The 20,365-nt window shown below is 47.1% G+C and overlaps 1 protein-coding gene across 1 annotated transcript in view; it reads right to left on the bottom strand.

Moving 5' to 3' along the window:
* The window catches only part of AFF2 (ALF transcription elongation factor 2), a 332,516-nt gene that overhangs the window by 14,148 nt on the left and 298,003 nt on the right, over positions 1-20,365 (bottom strand). The window contains exons 11-17 of the mRNA XM_065900280.1: positions 18,745-19,761; positions 17,219-17,340; positions 12,980-13,202; positions 8,140-8,429; positions 7,504-7,567; positions 4,248-4,384; positions 197-268 (exon numbers count right to left, since the gene is read on the bottom strand). Coding sequence (XP_065756352.1) covers positions 197-268; positions 4,248-4,384; positions 7,504-7,567; positions 8,140-8,429; positions 12,980-13,202; positions 17,219-17,340; positions 18,745-19,761 — 1,925 coding nt within the window. The remainder of the gene's footprint in view (positions 1-196; positions 269-4,247; positions 4,385-7,503; positions 7,568-8,139; positions 8,430-12,979; positions 13,203-17,218; positions 17,341-18,744; positions 19,762-20,365) is intronic.

Here is a 20,365-nt window from a genome sequence, read left to right as displayed (position 1 = left end):
TTAAAATCCCATCTTGATAAGGGCATAAATTCAGAGAGTAAATGTTTAGTCAGCGACTGAAAAAAATCCACCAGTTAGCCTTCCAGAGTTTAATGGAAAACAAGAACAATGATCTGGGGGTAAAGCAGCTTAAGTTGACTTTTCAAATCCTTCTGCAACATTTCAGCTGTTTCCTGGTGGCCTCCAGGAGGCTTACCATAGTACGGCCAGCTTTTTGTCCCCATCCGAAGCCAGGGGGCTTGCAAAGTTCTTCAGCCTCATTGCATACCTTTGAAGAGAAAGGACAAGCTCAAGTGGAATCCATCTGACCCTTCAGAAAGCCCCAAAGTCACTGGTGTCCCCATCACCTAAATGCGCTAGCCCCACATTTGCTCTGGGTGTTAGGACCGAGAAGGGCACGTGGGCAAAAGTGTGCTTTCCCCAAAACATATACAAAACGACGACCACAGGAGTGTCACAATGGCACTGCTGTGACGGATGGAAGCTAGCTCTGGAGAAGCCAGCTACATCCGGAGCCCACGTTCCAGAACAGTGCTGTGGAACTACTGTGGGTCTGGCGTGTGTATAAATGCTGGCAAAATACTGTTTCTAAGAACATTCTAGTTAAACAATATTATTGGCTTTCAATGAGACGTGGACACAAATGTCAGTTTCAGTTGAGTTTTTGACAGATGAGGTAAATAATAACACAGCTATGTCTGACCTGAGTGTAGGGAGGCCTCCATCACACAGTTACAATGGCTGTGTGTTTCTAATGGCTCAGGTGTGGAACATATTCCTCTGGGAAGTGGTTTTTTTGTTTTTTAAGGGAGGTACATTTCACAGCAGGTAAAGGTCTGAGCGCCCCTAATTTATGGTGCTTGTATATTTTGTCTTTCCACTCTCTTTAATCGTTACTGTTCCACACCGGGGAGATCAAAGGTTGAGTAGTTCCCATTTTTTTTTTCTTCGAGCTGAGCAGATTCCATTCTGGGCCTTTAGACTCTTGAAAATCAATTCATTGCATAAAATCATTGTCTGAGCTTTAATGCAATTTCACAGGCACTCGTGGTGGAATAAGTAACAGAGTTCAGTGCTGCAGAGGGAAGTTGAAGACGTGCAGGCAGCCCCGACTAGCTCTCGATTACGAGGAGGCGACGGTGAGCCCGCACTTTCAGCAGCCTCCCCGGAACACCGGCGCCCCCTATCGCTCTGCTCTCCCCAGTTACTGCCCCAGTTGTGTCCAGTGAACATTTTCCAGCAAAAGGACCCGCGCACTTGATGTGGGTCCCTCCTGTTGTTGCCATATTAAGCGAAAAGGCTTCTTATGATGTCATAAATCTGTCTTTGACAGCTGGATCACCGAAATGTCAAGTCATTGTGATGCCCCACTTGCCTTCACAAGTATATGTCTATTGCAGATTCCCAAGGCTCGGAGCAACCATAGTTACTTGAATGAAAAAAATGGGGTGCTCTCTCGCAGCCAGCATACTGTCAGGGAGAGACTAATACAGATCTCTTCAACATAAAATTACGCTACTAAAAACCATGTTCCTATTACAGTTACCCTCTAATTGCAGCCACTGTTGAAGTGCCTTGATAGTGGAGTTCCGATGGCTTACGTAGGCCAGAAGACTTAGTTGCTTTAGCCCATTTTATTCCCAATCGAAATTTCTCTCCAAAAAAAAAAAAAAAAATTACACACACACATATACTAGAAAATGTAAAGTTCTACATATATAGAGGACATACAAAGTAGTGCAGGTAGAACTGGTAAAATCTGGGAGAAAAAAGACCTGATGACTTCTGAGTAAGGCAGGTGGACTGTAGCAATGTCCCTGTCCTGGCTGTGATCTTGGACTAGAGCTACGCTAGATGGGGGGAAACGGGGGGTGGGGGAGAGGTACACAGGAACTTTCTGTATCATTTCTTATAACTGCATGTGAATATCCAATTATCTCAAAATAAAGTTTCAAAATACTGACTTAAAAGTGAATGGCTATAAATCCTCCATTGACTTTCACCAGGTTCCACTGAAAATGTACTCCTATGGGGAGTAAACTATCACATCATGTAAAAAAAAAACAACTGTGCTTAGACAAAAAGAAAAAAGAATTGTAAATAATAAAGGAAAAAGGAGTGTTTTCTAATGGAAATAAATATCACTCAGCGATTCACATGGCATTTCTACCAAAAATGAAATTTGATGCTTCGCTTTTCTATTTAGAGAGCATGTGTTTTCCTAAAAGAAAACAAGAAAAAATATATATAGAGAGAGTGAAAACACCCATAATTTCACCCCCAATTACAGATATGACCTTATTTCCCTTCCAGGTTGGTCCACGTGCAGAAACGTGCTTTTTGTGGTTAGAAATGCAATGTGTCTATAATTCTGTGGCTTGCTTTTACTTTAACATCATACTATAAACATTTTCGTGCAGCTACACAGTATCCATCATTGTTGCATTTCAACGGCTGCAAATCATTCCTCATTCCGTTGAGTGTACTGCGATGTAATTAATTACCCTTCTCCTGTTGATGATTTGGTTTGCTTCTAATTGGGTGCTATAATATAGGCCAGACTGAACACTGTACAGATAACTCGTTCTCCTCTTACAAGTCTTTTCTTCAGTATAGAAAATTCAAATTTCTGGAGGTTGAATTACTGGCTCAAAAGATATGAATGCTCACTTGTATAGGTTTTCCTACACAATACCAAATTGCCCTCAATTTACAACGATCAATTTCCATTCCCATCAACAGCATGGAGGAGGCCCAGTTCACCATTATTTTGCGTATGTGCTAACACCGGGTATTAACATTTTTACATTTTCCTGTCAGTTGAAAAAGTGCCTTGTTTTAATTTGCATGTGGGGATGAAGAGAAGGCACGGCTTTTCTGCAGGTTTGTTCATTAAAGTTTCCCCTCCATTTTGAATCCTTATCGTTTCTGCCAGGATTTTCATCTTGTGCATCTTTGAAAACTGCAGGCAGCCTCGTATAGACACTGAGAAATCAATTTCCCCTTGAAAGCTACAAATGGCGGTGGTGGCTTTTCACAGGGCATAAAGTAAGTCTGAGAGATACTTTATATACTTCTCAGAGCAGCGAAAAGCCAAAGATGGCTGCCTGGCCTGTCAAGGTAAGGCTGGAACTTTCCTCACAATCTCCCTACTTTGGTGGCTTTAACTAAATCTTCTGATTCTATGTAACCGTAGTTTTTTTTTTCTTCTTCTTCTTCTTTATAATGGCTCCCATTCTTCTGATCTTTTCAAATGCTTTCCCGGGAAAATGTGCATGCTAAATCTGTCCGATGTCTGTCTGAAGGTTTAGGTACAAGGGTCCTCAGGTTTGTAACAGTTTATTGCAGACGCAAGAACAGAATAAAAAGCAGGCCTGGCGTTATGGATTAATGAAGCCAGAGGTGGCTGGGATACAAGGACCTATCAGGTGAAGAACTGCTCACTCAATCAAAAGCCATGGTGTAGTCCATCCTGCAGACGCGGGTGCTTATCCACTATTCAGAGGTAGAGGAAATACTTGTACAAATACCTGCAGGTTACTGGAAAGCACTAGAATGGATATCACTTCTTCTCTTTCCCCTTCTCACAAGACTTTTTTTGATTACCCACAAACTCCACTGCACCAAGAGCAACAGGCCAGAAAATTTCATTCAAAATGCAAATGAAACCAATAATCTGTACCGCTAATACACCCTCCCCTGTTATCAACCCCATCCCTCCCCTCCCCCTGCTACCACCTTGACTGCCCCTCAAATTCCAGATGCACGGAACGTCTACTCCACAGCTGTGGCCTCCAAAGCTGCCTTTGTGTTGGAACAGTGCCCCTCCATTTGTAATAACTGAGGCAGAAATTTTTAGAAAACATGGTTTATAACAGAAATCCCAATAGCACCGCTTTCTGTGAATTATAGAACTGCGCTTTGAAAAGACAAGTGTCCACGCCAAACAGTGAAATGATGATACTTTACTCGCATCCACTACCTTTCCATTTTAATTTTATGAATATTGCAAATTGTAACACTCACGTTATAACCTCCGAAGGGAATAATTGATACAAGCAGTGTCCATCAGTTATAAATTTCCCATGACATGAATAAAATGGCAAGAACGAATTATGATGACTGCTAAGAAGAAGATGCCTTGGATGAGTCATTATTATGTGGAAGTGATAGTTTTCAAACACAGCAAGCAGCTTCTAACTGTGACTGGAAAGAGCTAAGGAAAAAGGCAGCAGAAAGGCACGAACCTGAGAAGCTCCACGGTCTCAGAGTACATGGTGTACGGAGACTTGGCTTCCAGAGGGTCGCGCTCCATCGCGTTGCCACATTCGGTGAAGGACAGGGCTGCATCGGCATAATTCACGGCTTTGCCAAATTTCTCAAACTGAAACAGGAAGAAGACTTGCCAACATGACGGTCCCTCTTCTCTCCTTCATCTAAAGCAGTGGTGTTCAACCCGGGGCAACGTTACACCCCTCCCCCAGGGAACATTTGGCAATGTCTGGAGACCTTTTCGGTTGTCAACACTAGGGATGAGGGGTGTCTAGTGGACAGAGGCCGGAGATGCTGCTAAACATCCCTCAATGCACAGGACAGCGCCCACAGTGGAGAACTGCCCAGCCCAACAGTGCCAAGGTTGACCTATGGAGGGGAGCAATTAGGAATTTGTCTAGACAAGGATGTAACTGATTTCAGGTTCTATTGCCATGACATGGAGGCTGGCTGAGAAGAGAAAACTGCAGCCAAGGTATCATGTCTTTGTGGTATTCCTGTTGTTGTTATCTTTTTGGTGGGCCAGGATCCAAATCACGGCCTCGACTAGTTTCTCTTGACTACATTTACTAGACTGGTCATCATAATGTCCTCTAGACAGAGCTTGCAATGAAACCCTGCTTTTTACAAGCCTCCTGGACAACTAACCCGTTTAGTCTTTGCTTGGAACTCTAGATGAGCACATCATCCCCACCCCCGGGAGAAGAGTAACAAATGGATGCTATCGCCATGAAAAATGGGAAGTCGCAGTGTGACTGTTGACGATCATCACATCACTTTCACTGTAAATGATGGTCTGACACAGTGTGTCAAAAAGCCCCCAGGGTTTCCCTGGTGGCGCAGTGGTTGGGAGTCCGCCTGCCGATGCAGGGGACGTGGGTTCGTGCCCCGGTCCGGGAGGATCCCACATGCCGCGGAGCGGCTGGGCCCGTGAGCCATGGCCGCTGAGCCTGCGCGTCCGGAGCCCGTGCTCCGCAACGGGAGAGGCCACAGCAGTGAGAGGCCCGCGTACCTCAAAAAAAAAAAAAAAAAAAAAAGCCCCCAAATATAGCACTACTAAATATTTTAGTTTAGTAAAATTTCATCGCAAAAGGTTTTAGCCCTGCTAATGGTCACGATTAAATTGACTCAGACATACTGATTTCTTTTTTATGTGTAATGAATATTATATATGACACTTTTATAGTGAGTATTTTCTAACAGTATTTAACATTTTCAATTTTTGATAGCTGGATGGAAGAATTCCACTAATACAGAATTTCATGTGAAAGAACCAATAGAATGCAGATTGAGCTATTCTAATTTTCTTGTATACCTTTTATCAAAATATTTTCTATGCAACTGTGAAGGTTTCAACTCTCAAAATGGCAGAGTAGCTAGCTGTCTCTAGCAAAGGATTAAGTACATCTATAAAATGATGAGTTACAGGTCCTGCAGAATCGCTTGCTGTAAATGACTCTCTTTGCAATAAAGGTTCTCCAGCTTTTATGTACTGCAGGAACTCTGTGGTTTCCTTTCTGAAAGCTGTTGTGGAAAAATACCGGTTTCAGCCCAATTCAAAGCGATTTTATGAAAACCTCCTTCTTCTCTTGCCTTACAAGATAATTTCTTTAGGTCACCTGACCCTGATTGGTTCTCCCCTGTGGAAATTAAGCTTTGCATCCTGATTTTTGAAACTGACTTTTCATTTGCAAGCCCATAGCTGGAAGGCTCCTTAAAGATCACCTGGCCCAAATCTCTCTTTTTGCAAAAGGAGTAACTGAAGTCCAGAGAGAAGACTACATGGGCCACAGGGCCAATTAGGGGCTTGAACTCCAAAGGAGTGTCTAGCTCTGGTGTAGACGTAAGCCAAGCAAAGACATCTTCCTCTAAATGAGTATTTCTCAACCTTTTCTTTTTTTCTTATCATTCCTCCCCACCCCCACCCGCACCCCCCACCGAGGGAGATATTTTAGATTTTTTTTTTCACACACCCCATGGAAATTTTAATACTAAAGACACACCGATTATCTCCTTATGTACCGTGGCCCTTTGGAGGGCAGTGGATGGTGGCCACGCGCAAGTCACGGCGCAGAGACCGTCGTGGTCCTCCGTTACAGCCCTCCCAGTGGCAAACAGCACAGGGCAGCTAAGTCCTGGCTGGACACGATGTGATGATGGAGGGTGTGATTTTTTTTTTAACCCAATGGAGTTGAACTGACACCTCTAATTATGCTGGGCTTTAGTCAAAGGTGAGGACCCTGAATCGAGGGCAGTGGTTCTCAACCTTGGCTTCACTTGGGAATCACCCGGGGGAAGCTTAAACACCCATGCCTGGGTCCCAGTGTCGGAAATTCTGATTCCATTTCTCTGGGGTGCGGCTTGGGCATCAGGGCTAGTTTAAAGCTCCCCAAGTGATTGTACCACACGACTGAGACCCCCTGTTAGGTGGCTCAGTCAATCAGACGACTCCCCATGCTCTCACAGCCCTTGGAGGCAGCGAGGCCAAGTGTTGGGGGAAATCTAGAGAACAGAACCTCCTTCTGTGTGCGGGGACCTAGGCTGGCTGTGGGCCTCACTCTGGAAACATGTCATCAAATGCAGCAAGGAGCTGAGATTTTTCTACAGACCTGAGTTTCCCAGAGCTAATGACTGAGGCCACTTAACTGGCTCTCAGCAGCCCTCTCCCTGCCCACACCCAGTTCGGGCTTACTGGAACCCATGGGAGCTCCCACCTTCCCCAGCGCAGTTTCAAAGGTCATTTCAAAATCACTTGAGAGACAGTACAAGTGGGGCTTCCCTGGTGGCGCAGTGGTTGAGAGTCCGCCTGCCCATGCGGGGGACGCGGGTTCGTGCCCCGGTCCGGGAAGATCCCACGTGCCGCGGAGCGGCTGGGCTCGTGAGCCATGGCCGCTGAGCCTGTGCGCCCGGAGCCTGTGCTCCGCAACGGGAGAGGCCACAGCAGTGAGAGGCCCGCGTACCGCAAAAAAAAAAAAAAAAAAAAAAAAAAGACAGTACAAGCCATTAAGCTTCTGAAGTTGGAGCGAGGGGAAGAAGAGTGGGAAAACCGAGAAACGGCAACATGGCACCAAGACCTTGGGGAATCCCAGTGCAAAGGAATTAACCAGCTCCAATCGCTCTATGTCACAGCAGCAATGAAAAGGTTTGACTCGTCTGTAAAGTGCCTTCTTTGTTTTCCTTCAAAGCCTAATACCTGGATGGGAGGACGGCAACGGGAGAAAGGAAACCTACCAGGGCATCAGCTTTGTGCTTCAGCTTCTTCGCCTCTTGCATGTAATAATCAGCGTTGTGAACCCTAAACAAACAAAACGAGCACGTTCAGAAAGCAATGTTTCATCTTTTCATTAAAAGACCGAATAGTCACAATTTGGGGGGGGCTATAAATCCATTCCTATACAATGCCTTGAACGGGGCCGATGAATGCTTGTCCTGCATATAATAACCGAGCTTGAAATAGTCCAGTGAATGAAATCGGAAGTGCATAATGGCCCATTAGGATAAATACCCACATCCTCCAACCCCAACCATTCCAGCTGCCCAAACAGATCCAAGAGAACCTAGCTATAATTCTCTTTGCTGGCACACAGTTCTATCTGAGGACACGGGTAAGCAAGGAGGACCAAGTAGGCTGGGATTCAGCACCTGCCTTTGGAAACAGTAACAGAGCTCCACAATTAAAATGGGCCAGCGACGTTTCTCGATGGGGATAGAGGTGTGTGTGAGGAGGGGAGAAATCTACTTTCAAGGCTATAGGAGCTGCACTGCTGCCTCTGAGGCCTTATTTTCGGGTGACACATGCACGGTGCTCGAAAAGCCATACTTCCCCCACCCCCGTTCACCACTCCAGAGAATCTGGGGACAACATACGAGTCATCAAAAGTGAGCTTGGGTCTCCGGACATTGGTAGTGCTGCTGGAAAGAACGGGCAGGGCCGCCCAGGATGTCATCTCCAGGTGACTGCTGTCCATGAGGCCAGTAGTGATGGTGGAGGTGATGGTGGAAATGGTAGTGGTAGTGGTGGTGGTAGTGGCAGTGGCCGTGGCAGTGGCCGTGACAGTGGCGGTGACAATGGCAGTAGCAGTGACAGTGGCAGTGGCAACAGCAGTGTTGGTGACAGTGACGGTGGCAGAGGCTGCCTTTTTTGGAGTGTCTCCCTCCTGGGAAAAAGGAGGACAAAGAATTTCCATTAGGACCAGATTTTTAGAGCATCTTTTCATAAATGCTTTGCATGTCAAGCACACCAGGAAACGAGACGAGAGAGAAGAAAACAATGCGCACAGCTGGAGGATACACAGGTGACCCCGCTACATGTCATGAACTCCGGGAATCACCAGCTTTTGTTCTATGATGACACCAAACACCAAGCTAGCCACGTGCTGTGACTACATAGCTCCATCATCTCAGTGACACAGTCATTGGTGAAGGTCTAAATCCAGTTGGGGATGTGGGGGGGGGGAGGGGACGAATGGGAAGGGGAGGGAAGGATAGAGAGAGGGAGAGAGAGAAGAGAGAGAGAGAGAGAGAGAGAGATTATCACCCTGACGTGTATATTTTTGATAAGGAAACCGGCCGCGGCTGGGGCTGCCTTTCCGTTCACGTGAGGCCTTGAGTGCTTTCCTGCTAGCGATGCCACAGGAGCGCCTCTTCATTTCCAGGCCTTGGGCGGGGGGGGGGGGGGGGGGGGGGGGTGAAAACTCATCTGTACCAGGTCAAAAATCAAAGGAGTCAGAGACTTCTGAGTTCCACCCTGAACTGTCATTGCCATAGAAAGAATGGGATCCAGATGAATGAAGTAGGTGGGAAGATCTGTAACGATGTGACGCTCCGTGTCACGAGACCGCCTGCCGCGTTCACGCCGCTGACTCCGCCCCCATGCCCCCCTCTGGCAACTGCGGGACGATCCTGACTGTTCTACCTCTGACCGTACTTGCCGTGGTGCCACTTACTCCTTCTCCTCGTCTGAGCTGGGATCCCTCCAAGGCTGGCGTCCCCCAACGTTCATTCCTCAGCTCTTCTCTCTTGACCTCGACAGGATTTGCCAGTCTTGTGTGCACTGGCACAGATCTGACAATAAGCAGGTATAACTCCCCGAGGGGAAACCTCCACCTGTAACCCTCTCTCTGATGCTACTGCAGTGATCGCTTCTGGAGAGTTCCACCAAGATGGCCCACCAGCACCTCAACTTGCTCTGAAACCAAACTGACATCCAAACCAGTCCCCTTGCTCTGTGAATGGCAGGACGGGCTCCCCTGTCACCAAGGCCGGTAAGGGCATGGTGGTCATCCCCGGGCCAGGGGGCATCAGAAGCCGTGTCCTCCCCACCTTGCCTTCCACCTGAGCTTCTCTGCTTGAACCAGTTGTAGATATTGAAGTTCTGGAAATGATTTCATTTCAAAACGGGATCACGCTCCCGAAACTCTTTTTGAAAACCATTGCTCTACTCCATCCCTTATTTCTCCTTCTCCATCACCCCCGTCCAATCCATCACAAAGTCCTGTTCACTCCCTCCCCGCAGTGTCTCACAACCTGTCCCTTCCTCCTCTGAAGCCTCGAAGTGCAGGCTCTCGTGGCTTCAGCCAGAGTCGATCACACAGCCTCCTGGCCGAACGCCCGACCTCTGAGCTAGCTTTTCCAATCACCCTCCATCTGCTGCCTGCCAGCCGGAGCTCCCTGCATTTCACTGCCTTGCGGCTGAGTGCAAACCCCAGGCTGAGCTCCTCTGCTGGTGTGTAAGGCCCTTCCTGACCTGGCTTCACCCTTCCCGACTCCCTCCGATGAACCTGCCACCAAACTGAACTCATCAGGCTTTCTCCACTTTCCTGCTCTGGGTCCTTCGCAGTCTTAGGGTTGAAAAAGCCTCCTCTTCGTTACTTTTTTCACCTTGCGATAATGTACTGTATTTTTTCAGCGTTTAAACTGAGGGAAAATACACAAGACACCCAAATTTACCACCTCAACCATTTTTAAATGCCCAGCGCGCTAGCGTTAGGCACGTTTACATCACCGTGCAACCGATCTCCAGGGCTCTTCGATCTCGCAAAGCTGAAACTCTGTGCCCATTAGACCATAACCCTCCATCCCCTTACTACCCCCAGCCCCTGGCAATCACCCTTCTAGTTTCTGTCTTTGCAAATCTGACTCCTCGAGGTCCCACGTGTAAGTGGAATCATACACTCTTTGTCTGTTTGGGCCTGGCTGATCTCATTTAGCACGGTGTCCTCAAGGTTCACCCAAGTTGTAGCACATGGCAGAATTTCCTTCCTTTTGAAGACTGGATAATATTCCACTGTGCGTAGAGACCACACTCCTGTTTAATCATTTCCCCTCATTACTAAACCCTACTTAACACTCTCAGCACAAACCAGCTCAACAAATGCCTTCCCAGGAAAACTGCCTCATGTATATGGCCAGAAGCGCTTTAAACCTTTTTGGTCTCTTTAGAGACGGGAAGGGTGTGTCTCGAGCCCTCCCCTAAGACACCAATCGGCAGCTATTTCGTACCCGAGTTTATCGAGCACACGTCTCATTGCTCACCTTAGACTGGGAGCCCTTTAGGTGCTGGGGCCGTCTCTGATTTATTACACTCCCACCCCAGCCCCGTCCCGCTACCCCACCGCCCAGTGCACTCAGTGATCTGCTGATCACAGGCCTGCCTGCCTTAATCAAAAGGGTCACTTTAGAGCGAAGAGTCAAATGTGAACATTTCTTATATCCATGAAAGTCTTATTTTTTCCACTTCATCCCGGACCTTCCGATGATCAAAAATTCTTACCGTCAAGAGCTCATTGCGATAACTGTGCTGAGAGACCGCACATCTAAAAATGGTTATGGTGGATACGTAGGAAAGCATTTAAAGTTCATCACGGATTTATTCAACCCAAACACATAAAAAACTCAGAGGCATCTGAACTCGAACTCCTAAGCCAGCTCCACGCTTCTACCGCCAAAGCCAGATGACCCAGATCAAACAGCTGAGTCAGCCCCAGAGAGAGCCACGTGTCTGTACGGCCAAGATAGGTGACAAGAACCCTGAAACACCATGTCCACCACGCACGTGGAGGTGATGTCGGTCATGGCACATCTGACTGGAAACGGCTGCGTTCAGCCATGATCGTGTAAGTCATATAGACACGTCCTCTGTTGACCCTCACTCATCCATTGAGTCAATAAACAGGACTTCGTGCATACATGGGACAGAGAAGACTCTGAGAGCAGAAAATGGAAAATGTTTTCGGAGCTGGAAGAACCTGTATAGATCATCTAGTCAAATTTACTCATTTCATGGACTCAAAGAGGTTTCATAATTTGCCCAAGGTCACAGAACAGATTTGTTGTGGTGTTAGCGCTATGTGTCAAGCAAGTCTCTTAACTTCCACAAAGCCTCTCAGATTTCAAGCCATTAATAGAGAAAACTAATGGCCAGAGAAGACGCAACAGGTACTCAATCCATCATGGGGACCCCGGTGACTTCCTTGAGAAAAAAATGCCCTTGCGGGATCCTCTTATTATCACTGTCATAATAACATCTCCAGTAAGCATCTAATTATTTGTGACCGTGTACTAGGCACTAGATGAAGAGAACTGCCTAGACATGGCGTATGCCCTCCGAAAGCTTGCGGTAGGAGAAAGCCTCCGTTGGAGTTTATAACATTAATTACATTCAGTATGAAAAATAGGATTGATAGTGTAATTACTGTTTAGAATAGACAGTTTCATTCCTAACATTATAAGTCAGCATCTTTAAACGTGAATGCAAATATAATGTGGGCACACACACATACAAATTTCATTTGGAAAATGACAACTCTGTAATAGAGCAATTTCTTTATGTCACCAATAAAATTTACCTAGATATGCATGTCATCTAGTCATCTCAGATGATGGAGGGCTTTAAATTGTGGTCCTTAAAGCTCAGAGGCCTCGTGGCTTTTCATGAAGTGTTAAATGGGCGCTTTTGGTTCAGGGGCCACCAGGTTGGTGCTAGACATTTGAAAACTCATTGATGTTCATGCATTTGCTTTTTATACTACACTTAAAGGAGATCAGATGCATGTGGATGCTGTATCTCCACATACGTGCATTTACCCAAAAAGGCAGGTACATTTGCCATTAACATTCACTAGCGACACTATCGCTCATGGTTTTCACGGTTCAGGTACCTATACCTGGGGCAGATAAAAAGACATTGTGTATAGATGAGAAAAGCGAAACAACTTCGCAATTATTTATGCTAATCGAGCAGCAGTGCAGAAAATCGAAAGGATGGGATAATCCTTGAGCTTGGCTTAGAGAACCACAATTGTGTGATTTTAGCAAGAGATTCACCTTTTAAACTCCATCCTTTTGAGTCACTATTTGAAAACACAATTCACACCTGCTAAGCTGGGTGGTGGAAAGACGTAACTTGGGAGTCCCGGCCCCAGTTCCATGACCTTGGGCAATTCCGTCCATTTGTTCTCTCCCTTTCGGTAAATGATCAGTGCCTCCCATGTGCCAGATGCTGTGGACAGTATTGTGGAAGTGTCCCCCACCCCCAAGATCTGAAGGGATTGGACCAGAGGACGTCCAAGGCCCTGAATGCCTGCATAATAATCTGTTTGGAGAAGTTAAGACTGGAATGAAAAATTCATCTTGAGTTCAGTTAGATAATCTGGGTCAACTTGTTTCCACCTGACAATGATGATAAGATTTCTTCTAAGATGCTTACATTTACAGATATCCCTTTGAAAGTAGCACAGAATTTGCCTTCACTCCTCTTAGGTTTGTTCGAGGTGATCTGTCCAATCACAGGGATGGTCTTGTCTTGACTGAAGGGACCATTATTGCCACTGACATTCCTGCGGCGCGGAGGATCCTCTGGCAGTGGGGAAAGTGGAGGGGGAAACAGCTTTTCTTCTTTTCTTCTGTTTGCTCTCCTGGATGAATTATTTCTGTGTAAACAAAAAGTACGGGGTGTCAGAAAGTGTTGTCTCTCTTTATTCTGAGCTGTCCCATGATGCTGATACTTTCAGCTAAAGTAATGTGTTGGCTGATAGTCCTTTACTTGTGGTGAAGAGTATACACAAAAACGCATAGAGACATAGGTATCTACAGAGAGGGAGCCCTCCCTATAGACTGAGTTATAGATAAATGCAACCATATGTATCTAAGAATAAACACGGGTCTTTGAAACAGAACTCCCTGATAAATGGAAATGTCTAATGGAATGTTGCCCCAGTGTGATATCTGTAACCTTTTAAGATTACTGTTAAGTAGATTTTTATGGAAAATCCAATGCAGACTTTAATCCCATCATTTTTCAGGCTGGTTCCTACTTATTCTGCCCTACGACTTAACTGCATGGTCACACGACAAACAGTACAATAAACAATTAGTGGAAGGATACTTTCCTAAGAAATACTATGCTTATACATTACACAGAAATAAATAACGCACTAAATACTTGGGTTACATTGCAAATTGTATGTTCCAACTGTTCTACCCAAGGCATAATGAGCCCCTGACCTTAAGTTGTTATACTGAAGCACTGATGTACTCCGGTTTACAGAAGTCCATTTGACAAATATTTTGTCGTCTTTCCATGAGACATCTGCAGTCCTAGAAGCGCTCCTGTGCTTTCAAACTGATTCATCTGCCCGTTAAGTGGGCATCATCAAACAGACTGAGACTTCAAATAAAACAGAACAACTAAAACCTTATGCCAACTGCTTAACATGGTAACTGGGCCGTGGATTTTTATTTTAGTTACCGTCTTAGACTAATCGATGAAGATTACTTGAATTTTAATCTTTTCTTAGACAACTAATATTGTACCGTGCAGCCGTTTACTTTTCATGATCATTGACTACAATTTTCAACAGCAAATTAAGTCAACAAGAATTTATGTTTTCCTCTTGGTCAACTTCAGTCAGTGTCTAGAAATATAGATTTACAATATCTCAAAGCAGTCCCGTCGCTCCACTTCTGCCGCCCAAATTTGCCATTTGTAACGATATTTGTCATCTTCTGTTTCATAAATGCGGGCCTATGTCAATTTTTGTCAGGCAGCCGGATTTTCAGAAAATTCACTGTTTCTGCCATTACCTTAATGGATTTAAATTAATTACAGGGGCTTCCCTGGTGGTGCAGTGGTTGAGAATCTGCCTGCTAATACAGGGGACACGGGTTCGAGCCCTGATCCGGGAGGATCCCGCATGTCGCGGAGCAACTGGGCCCGTGAGCCACAACTACTGAGCCTTGAGCGTCTGGAGCCTGTGCTCCGCAACAAGAGAGGCCGCGATAGTGAGAGGCGCGCGCACCGCGATGAAGAGTGGCCCCCGCTCGCCACAACTAGAGAAAGCCCTCGCACAGAAACGAAGACCCAACACAGCAAAAATAAAATTAATTAATTAATTAAAAAAAGACCAAAGAAAAAAATTAATTACAAAATATTTGCCAATGGATTTTTCAAACTGCTTGGGCATGAAGAATCACTTTAAGATAGTGGTGATGCCTGATGAAAATAATGGCGAAAACATGGATTAGGATGCACGTCCACGAGGAGGCTCCACCAACATCAGCCCACGCTGAGTATAATCATTACGGAGGAATCGGACTTTGGGGAATTTACACAGAAAGGAGTCGAGCACTGCTGTGGCATCTACGGGAGTGACTGGGTTCCTTACCTATGACCACTCCTGCACTACCTGAGCTGCCGGAGAAGAGGGTGGGGCTGCAAGGGGAAGAGCTGTTCCCTAGAGGCAGTCCATTTGCCACTGGCAACTATCGTTGTGCCAGGCCTCCCCATCTGCCATTGTACACGGTACATCGTTCCCAGTACAGTACATTCAGTGCGATGGGCACAGTCGTCTGGCCCCCCTTCCGTCTGTATGATAGCGACCTGGAACCATGTGGCCTTTAACGACTTCCTGGGTGAAGACACCCAGGGAGCATTTTCTAGAGACCACTCTGCCATCATTTTGGCTTCTTACTATAAGGGCACTGCTTGTATAGGCTCTGGCTCTTGTATAGGAGGACAGCAAGCAAGAGAGTCCCCCATTTAATGCCTCAGAGGCCCTTCTGATGGTTCAAGCCCCAAAGAAGGGGCAGGGAACTCATCAGGGCCCTTCTGGTGGACGATGGGAAACTCCAGCTGTCATAGGCTGGTGTGGCATCCTTTGCTAGGTTTAGAATATTCATTGAGAAAAGCGAATGTTGTCTTATAGAAATTTCCAAGGATTTAGTCTGAAGGGTCAACAAAGCACAAAGGAGCAGACAAAGCTTGAGGAGAGGGCTTCCAGGAGAAGACCTCCGAGAGGTCTGTCCTGCTTCTTCTCCCTCAACTCCCGATTTTTTCCCCGCAGACATGGATTTGCTGGACAAGTGTTAAGAACCCGAGCCAGGCCCTTCCTGAATGATAAATGCTACTAGGTAAACACTGCTCTCCGAACTACTATTATTATTATTATATTATTATTATTATTAGACATCGATTTAATATTGATTTAATATTTAATATTTGATCATCTCTCTTCCATGAAATGGGGACCAGTGACAGATCACTGGGTCGCTGAAGGAGGCTCGCAATGGGGACTGATGGTGTGGCAATGCCCCACAGTTCCCTGGCTCTTCCTTGTGCCCTCAGGTGGCCCGGCCCGAATAGATTGAATCTGGGAACTGGGGCAGTACCGCCACTACAGGGACACCACTTTAGCCCTTCCTCCTTGGAAAGGAGGAGGGCCCTGGAATGACAGTGTTTGACCACTGGGAAAGAAGTCTGTTTCCCCACATTCCTGGCCCACCCTGGGGTAAAAAGAGCTTCGGGTCCACAGGGAGACGGGCAGCCTAGGGCCAAATCTCCTTATTATACTGAGCGGATCTAGCGGTCATTGGTCTTTTCCTACCTTTCATCTCTAAACAACAAGGATCCAAACAAGTGTTAGCTGATAACTTATTTCCGACATCTTATCTGTGGCGGATTGATGCCCTATCACTGATGTTAAACAGTAATCTGTGAAATCAATTGTGAGCAGCAGTTATGGCCATATTGCCTCTCTGCTCTGGGCTGCTAATAGGCTCCCAAACTGGTCTTTGGTGGAAGTAATCTCTAATTTTGAATGAATTTATGGCAATAATTATCCAGACGGAATGGTTCCAGTAGCTGACACGACTGTTGGGGAAATGATATGTGTAAGACAGAAGGACTCCATCACAGTGTTTGGTAGGGAAGGCTGGGGTCGCGTGAGTGAGGACGGTACAAGGAGGCCTCCTGCCTGACTCTGGTACCTTCTGCAAAGAGGGAGATGGGAGAAGAGGTGCCGGCCGATCGGCATGAACGCGTCCATCCCTAGCCGGCTTTTCCCAGCACAGAACTGCCTGGGGCTTGGGGGCACTCCCAGACAGCTCCATCTCTCTGGCCTCCCCTTGGCCTCTGAGGAGTTCAGCATGGAGCTGCTAGCCCTCAAGCTTCATATTCGCGTTGAGAAATGACACCAAAGAGGAAGCGGCTGCCGAGTCATCCTGTCGAGGCCAAGGGGTTGCTTTCCAGGGAAATCTTTCGATTTATCACCATCAGAACTGGAAGTTGCCCAGAAGGAGGTGATTTGGCTCAAGGGATAGGTGTCTCTTGATGCTGCCCCTTTTAAATTCATTTACTTCCTCTTACCCTTCACTCAGTGCTAAAAGTTCACTTTCGCCGATTTTTTGGTCATCAATCTGAGCTGGAATAAAGAAATGTTGCTAAAAAGCTCAAGGAGTCACCCCAAATCTGGCGGCCTGAGCGCCACCCTTTATCCCACCCTTGTTAGACTGGTGGTCAGAGACCGCTGTCAGGACAGGACTGAGAGACTCCTGTTTGTTACCTAACATTCCTCTGGGACAGGACCCCCTGCCCCCGGGCCAAGGGTTCATTTGGGATTTCTTAAGAGTCTGAACAAGCAAAGTATCATACAGCCCAGGGCAAACTCACTCTTTAGTGCTGGGAGGTTTCTGGGGGGGAGCTGGTGAGATGCAAGGTGGTAGCAGGCAGATGGTGGCCGCCTCCTCCAGGCGTTGCTTCTTCTCAGGGATTTTCTCCACAACTTCTGTTGGCTTTAACAGGAAGAAAAAATACACACAGTTTGAAATCCATGGCACATGCAGACATTTAAAAACAACGAGCAAGGGAGACAGCTGGCTTCTATTTTAAGTCCTAGATTAGGTAGGGGAGTTAAAAGTGCACCTTTGATCAGACAGAAAAGCGATCAGTCTTGCCTCGCCTACTCCAACCAAGAAGCTGGCATCTGAGAGGGTGAAGCTGTGATGTGAGCCTCTGATCGGGTGGCACAGGGATATCATACCAAAAGTGAAGAGAATCTATGGTTTTCAGACACTTCTTCCAGCAGCAACGCCTCCACAAATGAGTAGTTTAGAAACTAACACTGCAATTCTAACACGGCATAAATCCTGTCCAAGTACCCTGGGGGTTTAGGGTAACATATAAAGGTCACTTCTACAACCAAAAATATGCAAGGAAGTTAACCACATGCAAGGCACACCTTTGGACCTTCAGGTACTGGTTCTGAAGGTCCACTTTTACTGCTGGTTGTGCTGCTGTCATCACTAAGAGCAGGGAAACAGTCCTTTGTCCTATCAGACTCTTTGGTCCTCCTATTTGGACCAGACTTTGGTCCCTAGTTTGGAATACTCTCATTGAATAACTTGGTGCACAGCTCAGAGATAACACCGTCTGTGAATCTCTAAAGCTGAACGATGACTTAAACCACCCTTGCAGGATCCCCCGTGGCAGCCATTCAAAATAATATTACTCAAATATCACCATGAGATGATGTTACACTAAAAGACTACTGTGAGAGCCAGCGATGCAACACAACGAACTTACCGGACACAAACTCACTTCCCCAGATGCACGGGAAATGGAAGAGGCCATGCTGGGTTTCACCTTATGATTATATCTGTAGCCCTGGAATCCAACCCTAATGTCTTGCAGGTGAGGTTTTTACAAGTCAAGCCGACCACACAGGTCAGGGGGCCAAGCAGGCTGGACAGAACGTGTGTCTAGTAGGAGCCAGGATAATCGACATATAACTGGGTTGCAGGGATCCTGATGTCTGCATGGAGAAATTAACAAGGCCTAGAGGATGCATGTTGACCTTAGGAATCCTTGGTGCCCCACTGCTGCTGGTGCGGTGGGGGACTACGGAATAACGACCCATGAACCTGGCTGCCTGGGGAAGGAGCCTCTTCATATTCTCCATTGCTACACATCACGTGCCATATTGGATGCTCTTGACATTGGTTGGCAAACCTTGATTATCCCTAACACTTCCTCCCTGGTCATGTCAAATACTGCATTCCCCACGGAAAGCATCATTGCCTTCCCCGAAGACTGCAATCCACTGTCACCAGCCTGCTGGAAAAGGAGACTCAAGACCCAAGTAGCTCCCAGACAGCCGCGGCTCCCGATCACGTGGCGGGCCACGCCTGACGGCTTACCTTGTGCTTACGCTTGCCCTTGGGGGCGGCTTTATCCGCAGCAGCCGGGGCAGCTGCCTGCCGCCTGGGCTTTGCGGCTGTCTCCTTGTGGTCTGGCTTGGCCGGCGCCGCCTGCAGTGAGCTGTGGCCAGGCACTCGAGACAGTAGGTCGAGGTCAATCTTCACCCAGAGATTTTTCAGATTCTCGGATCTCGGAGGGGAGAGGTGATCTCGGAGAGGAGACAGAAGCTCGGTTTGCCCGACAGGGATGGGTGGAAAAGCAGGCTCCTCACCGGGGACGGGCGGGTTGATGCTGCTGAAGGTGCTGAGGGTCAGGCTGGCCCCGCAGGTGTCCTTGGACTTGGCAGCGTTGCCCCCAGGAGCCATGCAAGGAGGCAGGACTTTGATCTGCAGGGTCTCCTCCTGATCTGTGCTGGAATCAGACGTAGACGAGTCGGTTTCAATGAATTCCCGGGACTTCGGCACGATCTTGCCAGGCCCTCGGTACTTCTTCTTCTCGGCAGCCAAGGGGATGCTGGGCCTCGGTTCTTTCCTAGGGACCGGCTTGTGGGCGGTGGCTTTGCTGCGGCCTCTCGGGGGCTCAGGAAGCTCCATGCTTTCCTTTTCTTTGGGAGTGCTGCTGGAGATATTTGGTTTGGGCCAGGTAAATTCCTCAATGCTGGGGTTCTTCTCGACCCTCTTGGGCTGTTTTTTCCCAATTGTCCTTTGAGATGCTGTCTCGAGAGTTGTCGACAATTTATGCTTCAGAGCCTTTGTTTCTGGAATTTTGGGGGTGGGCCGTGGACGGGCTTTCTCCCTGATGAGACTGAGGAGAGGCCTCTCTTTGGGTTCAGCCGGGACCTGGCTGGGGTTTGCCTTCACCTTGACCTGGACTTCCATTGGCTGTATGATTGGAGGAGGTACAGTGATCGTCTCCATGGGTGTTTCATTTTGGCCGCAAATAAACGACTTGTTCTGAGATGTCACTTTGTTCAGCCATTTGTCCAGCTGCCACTTGTTGGTGGAGGGCGGCTCAGGCTGCAGATTGAGAAACGGTGGCAAGAATGAATTTCACCTTTGGAAAGAAGTCAGGAGGACCCTCAGTGCACTGACTGTTGGGTGATAAAAGCCTGGGCTGTCAGGTGACCATTCACACATTTAGAAACATACACGGACTTCACATTCATCACGTTCCCTAGATGGCCAAATACTCCACACACCGGCTCCAATCTACTTATTTAAACTAAGTTCCACGGCTCTTCTGAAACTACCCCCTACTTTGGCCAGCAAGGAAGGAATTATTCACAGAGAGTTTTTCCAGAGAGTGGGCAGGGAGGCCTGGGAGGGAATCTGGTTCCCAAAGTCCTTTGGTGGGACTCATTACTCAACCTCTTAGCAGGAGGCCGAGGTAGTGATCTCTGGTCCTGAAAAGAAATGTAAGCGTGCCTCAAGTGTAATTCTAAAGGAAAGGCTTTCTCTCTGCCAGACTGCCAGGGCCTCCTATACGATGCTGTAATTCACTGCAAAAAGAAGAGGCCTTCTGTATTTTCACTGAAGGATGAAAAGATTTGACTTCCAAAAAAACACTGCACTTTCCTCAGTGTATGGGCAATAACCAATTTACGGGGACACGCACGCAGAC

The sequence above is a fragment of the Phocoena phocoena genome, chromosome X (assembly GCF_963924675.1).
Source record: "Phocoena phocoena chromosome X, mPhoPho1.1, whole genome shotgun sequence".
NCBI lineage: Eukaryota > Metazoa > Chordata > Mammalia > Artiodactyla > Phocoenidae > Phocoena > Phocoena phocoena.
The sequence above is the reverse complement of the archived record's forward strand: the minus strand, read 5'-3'. Positions and strand labels throughout refer to the sequence as shown.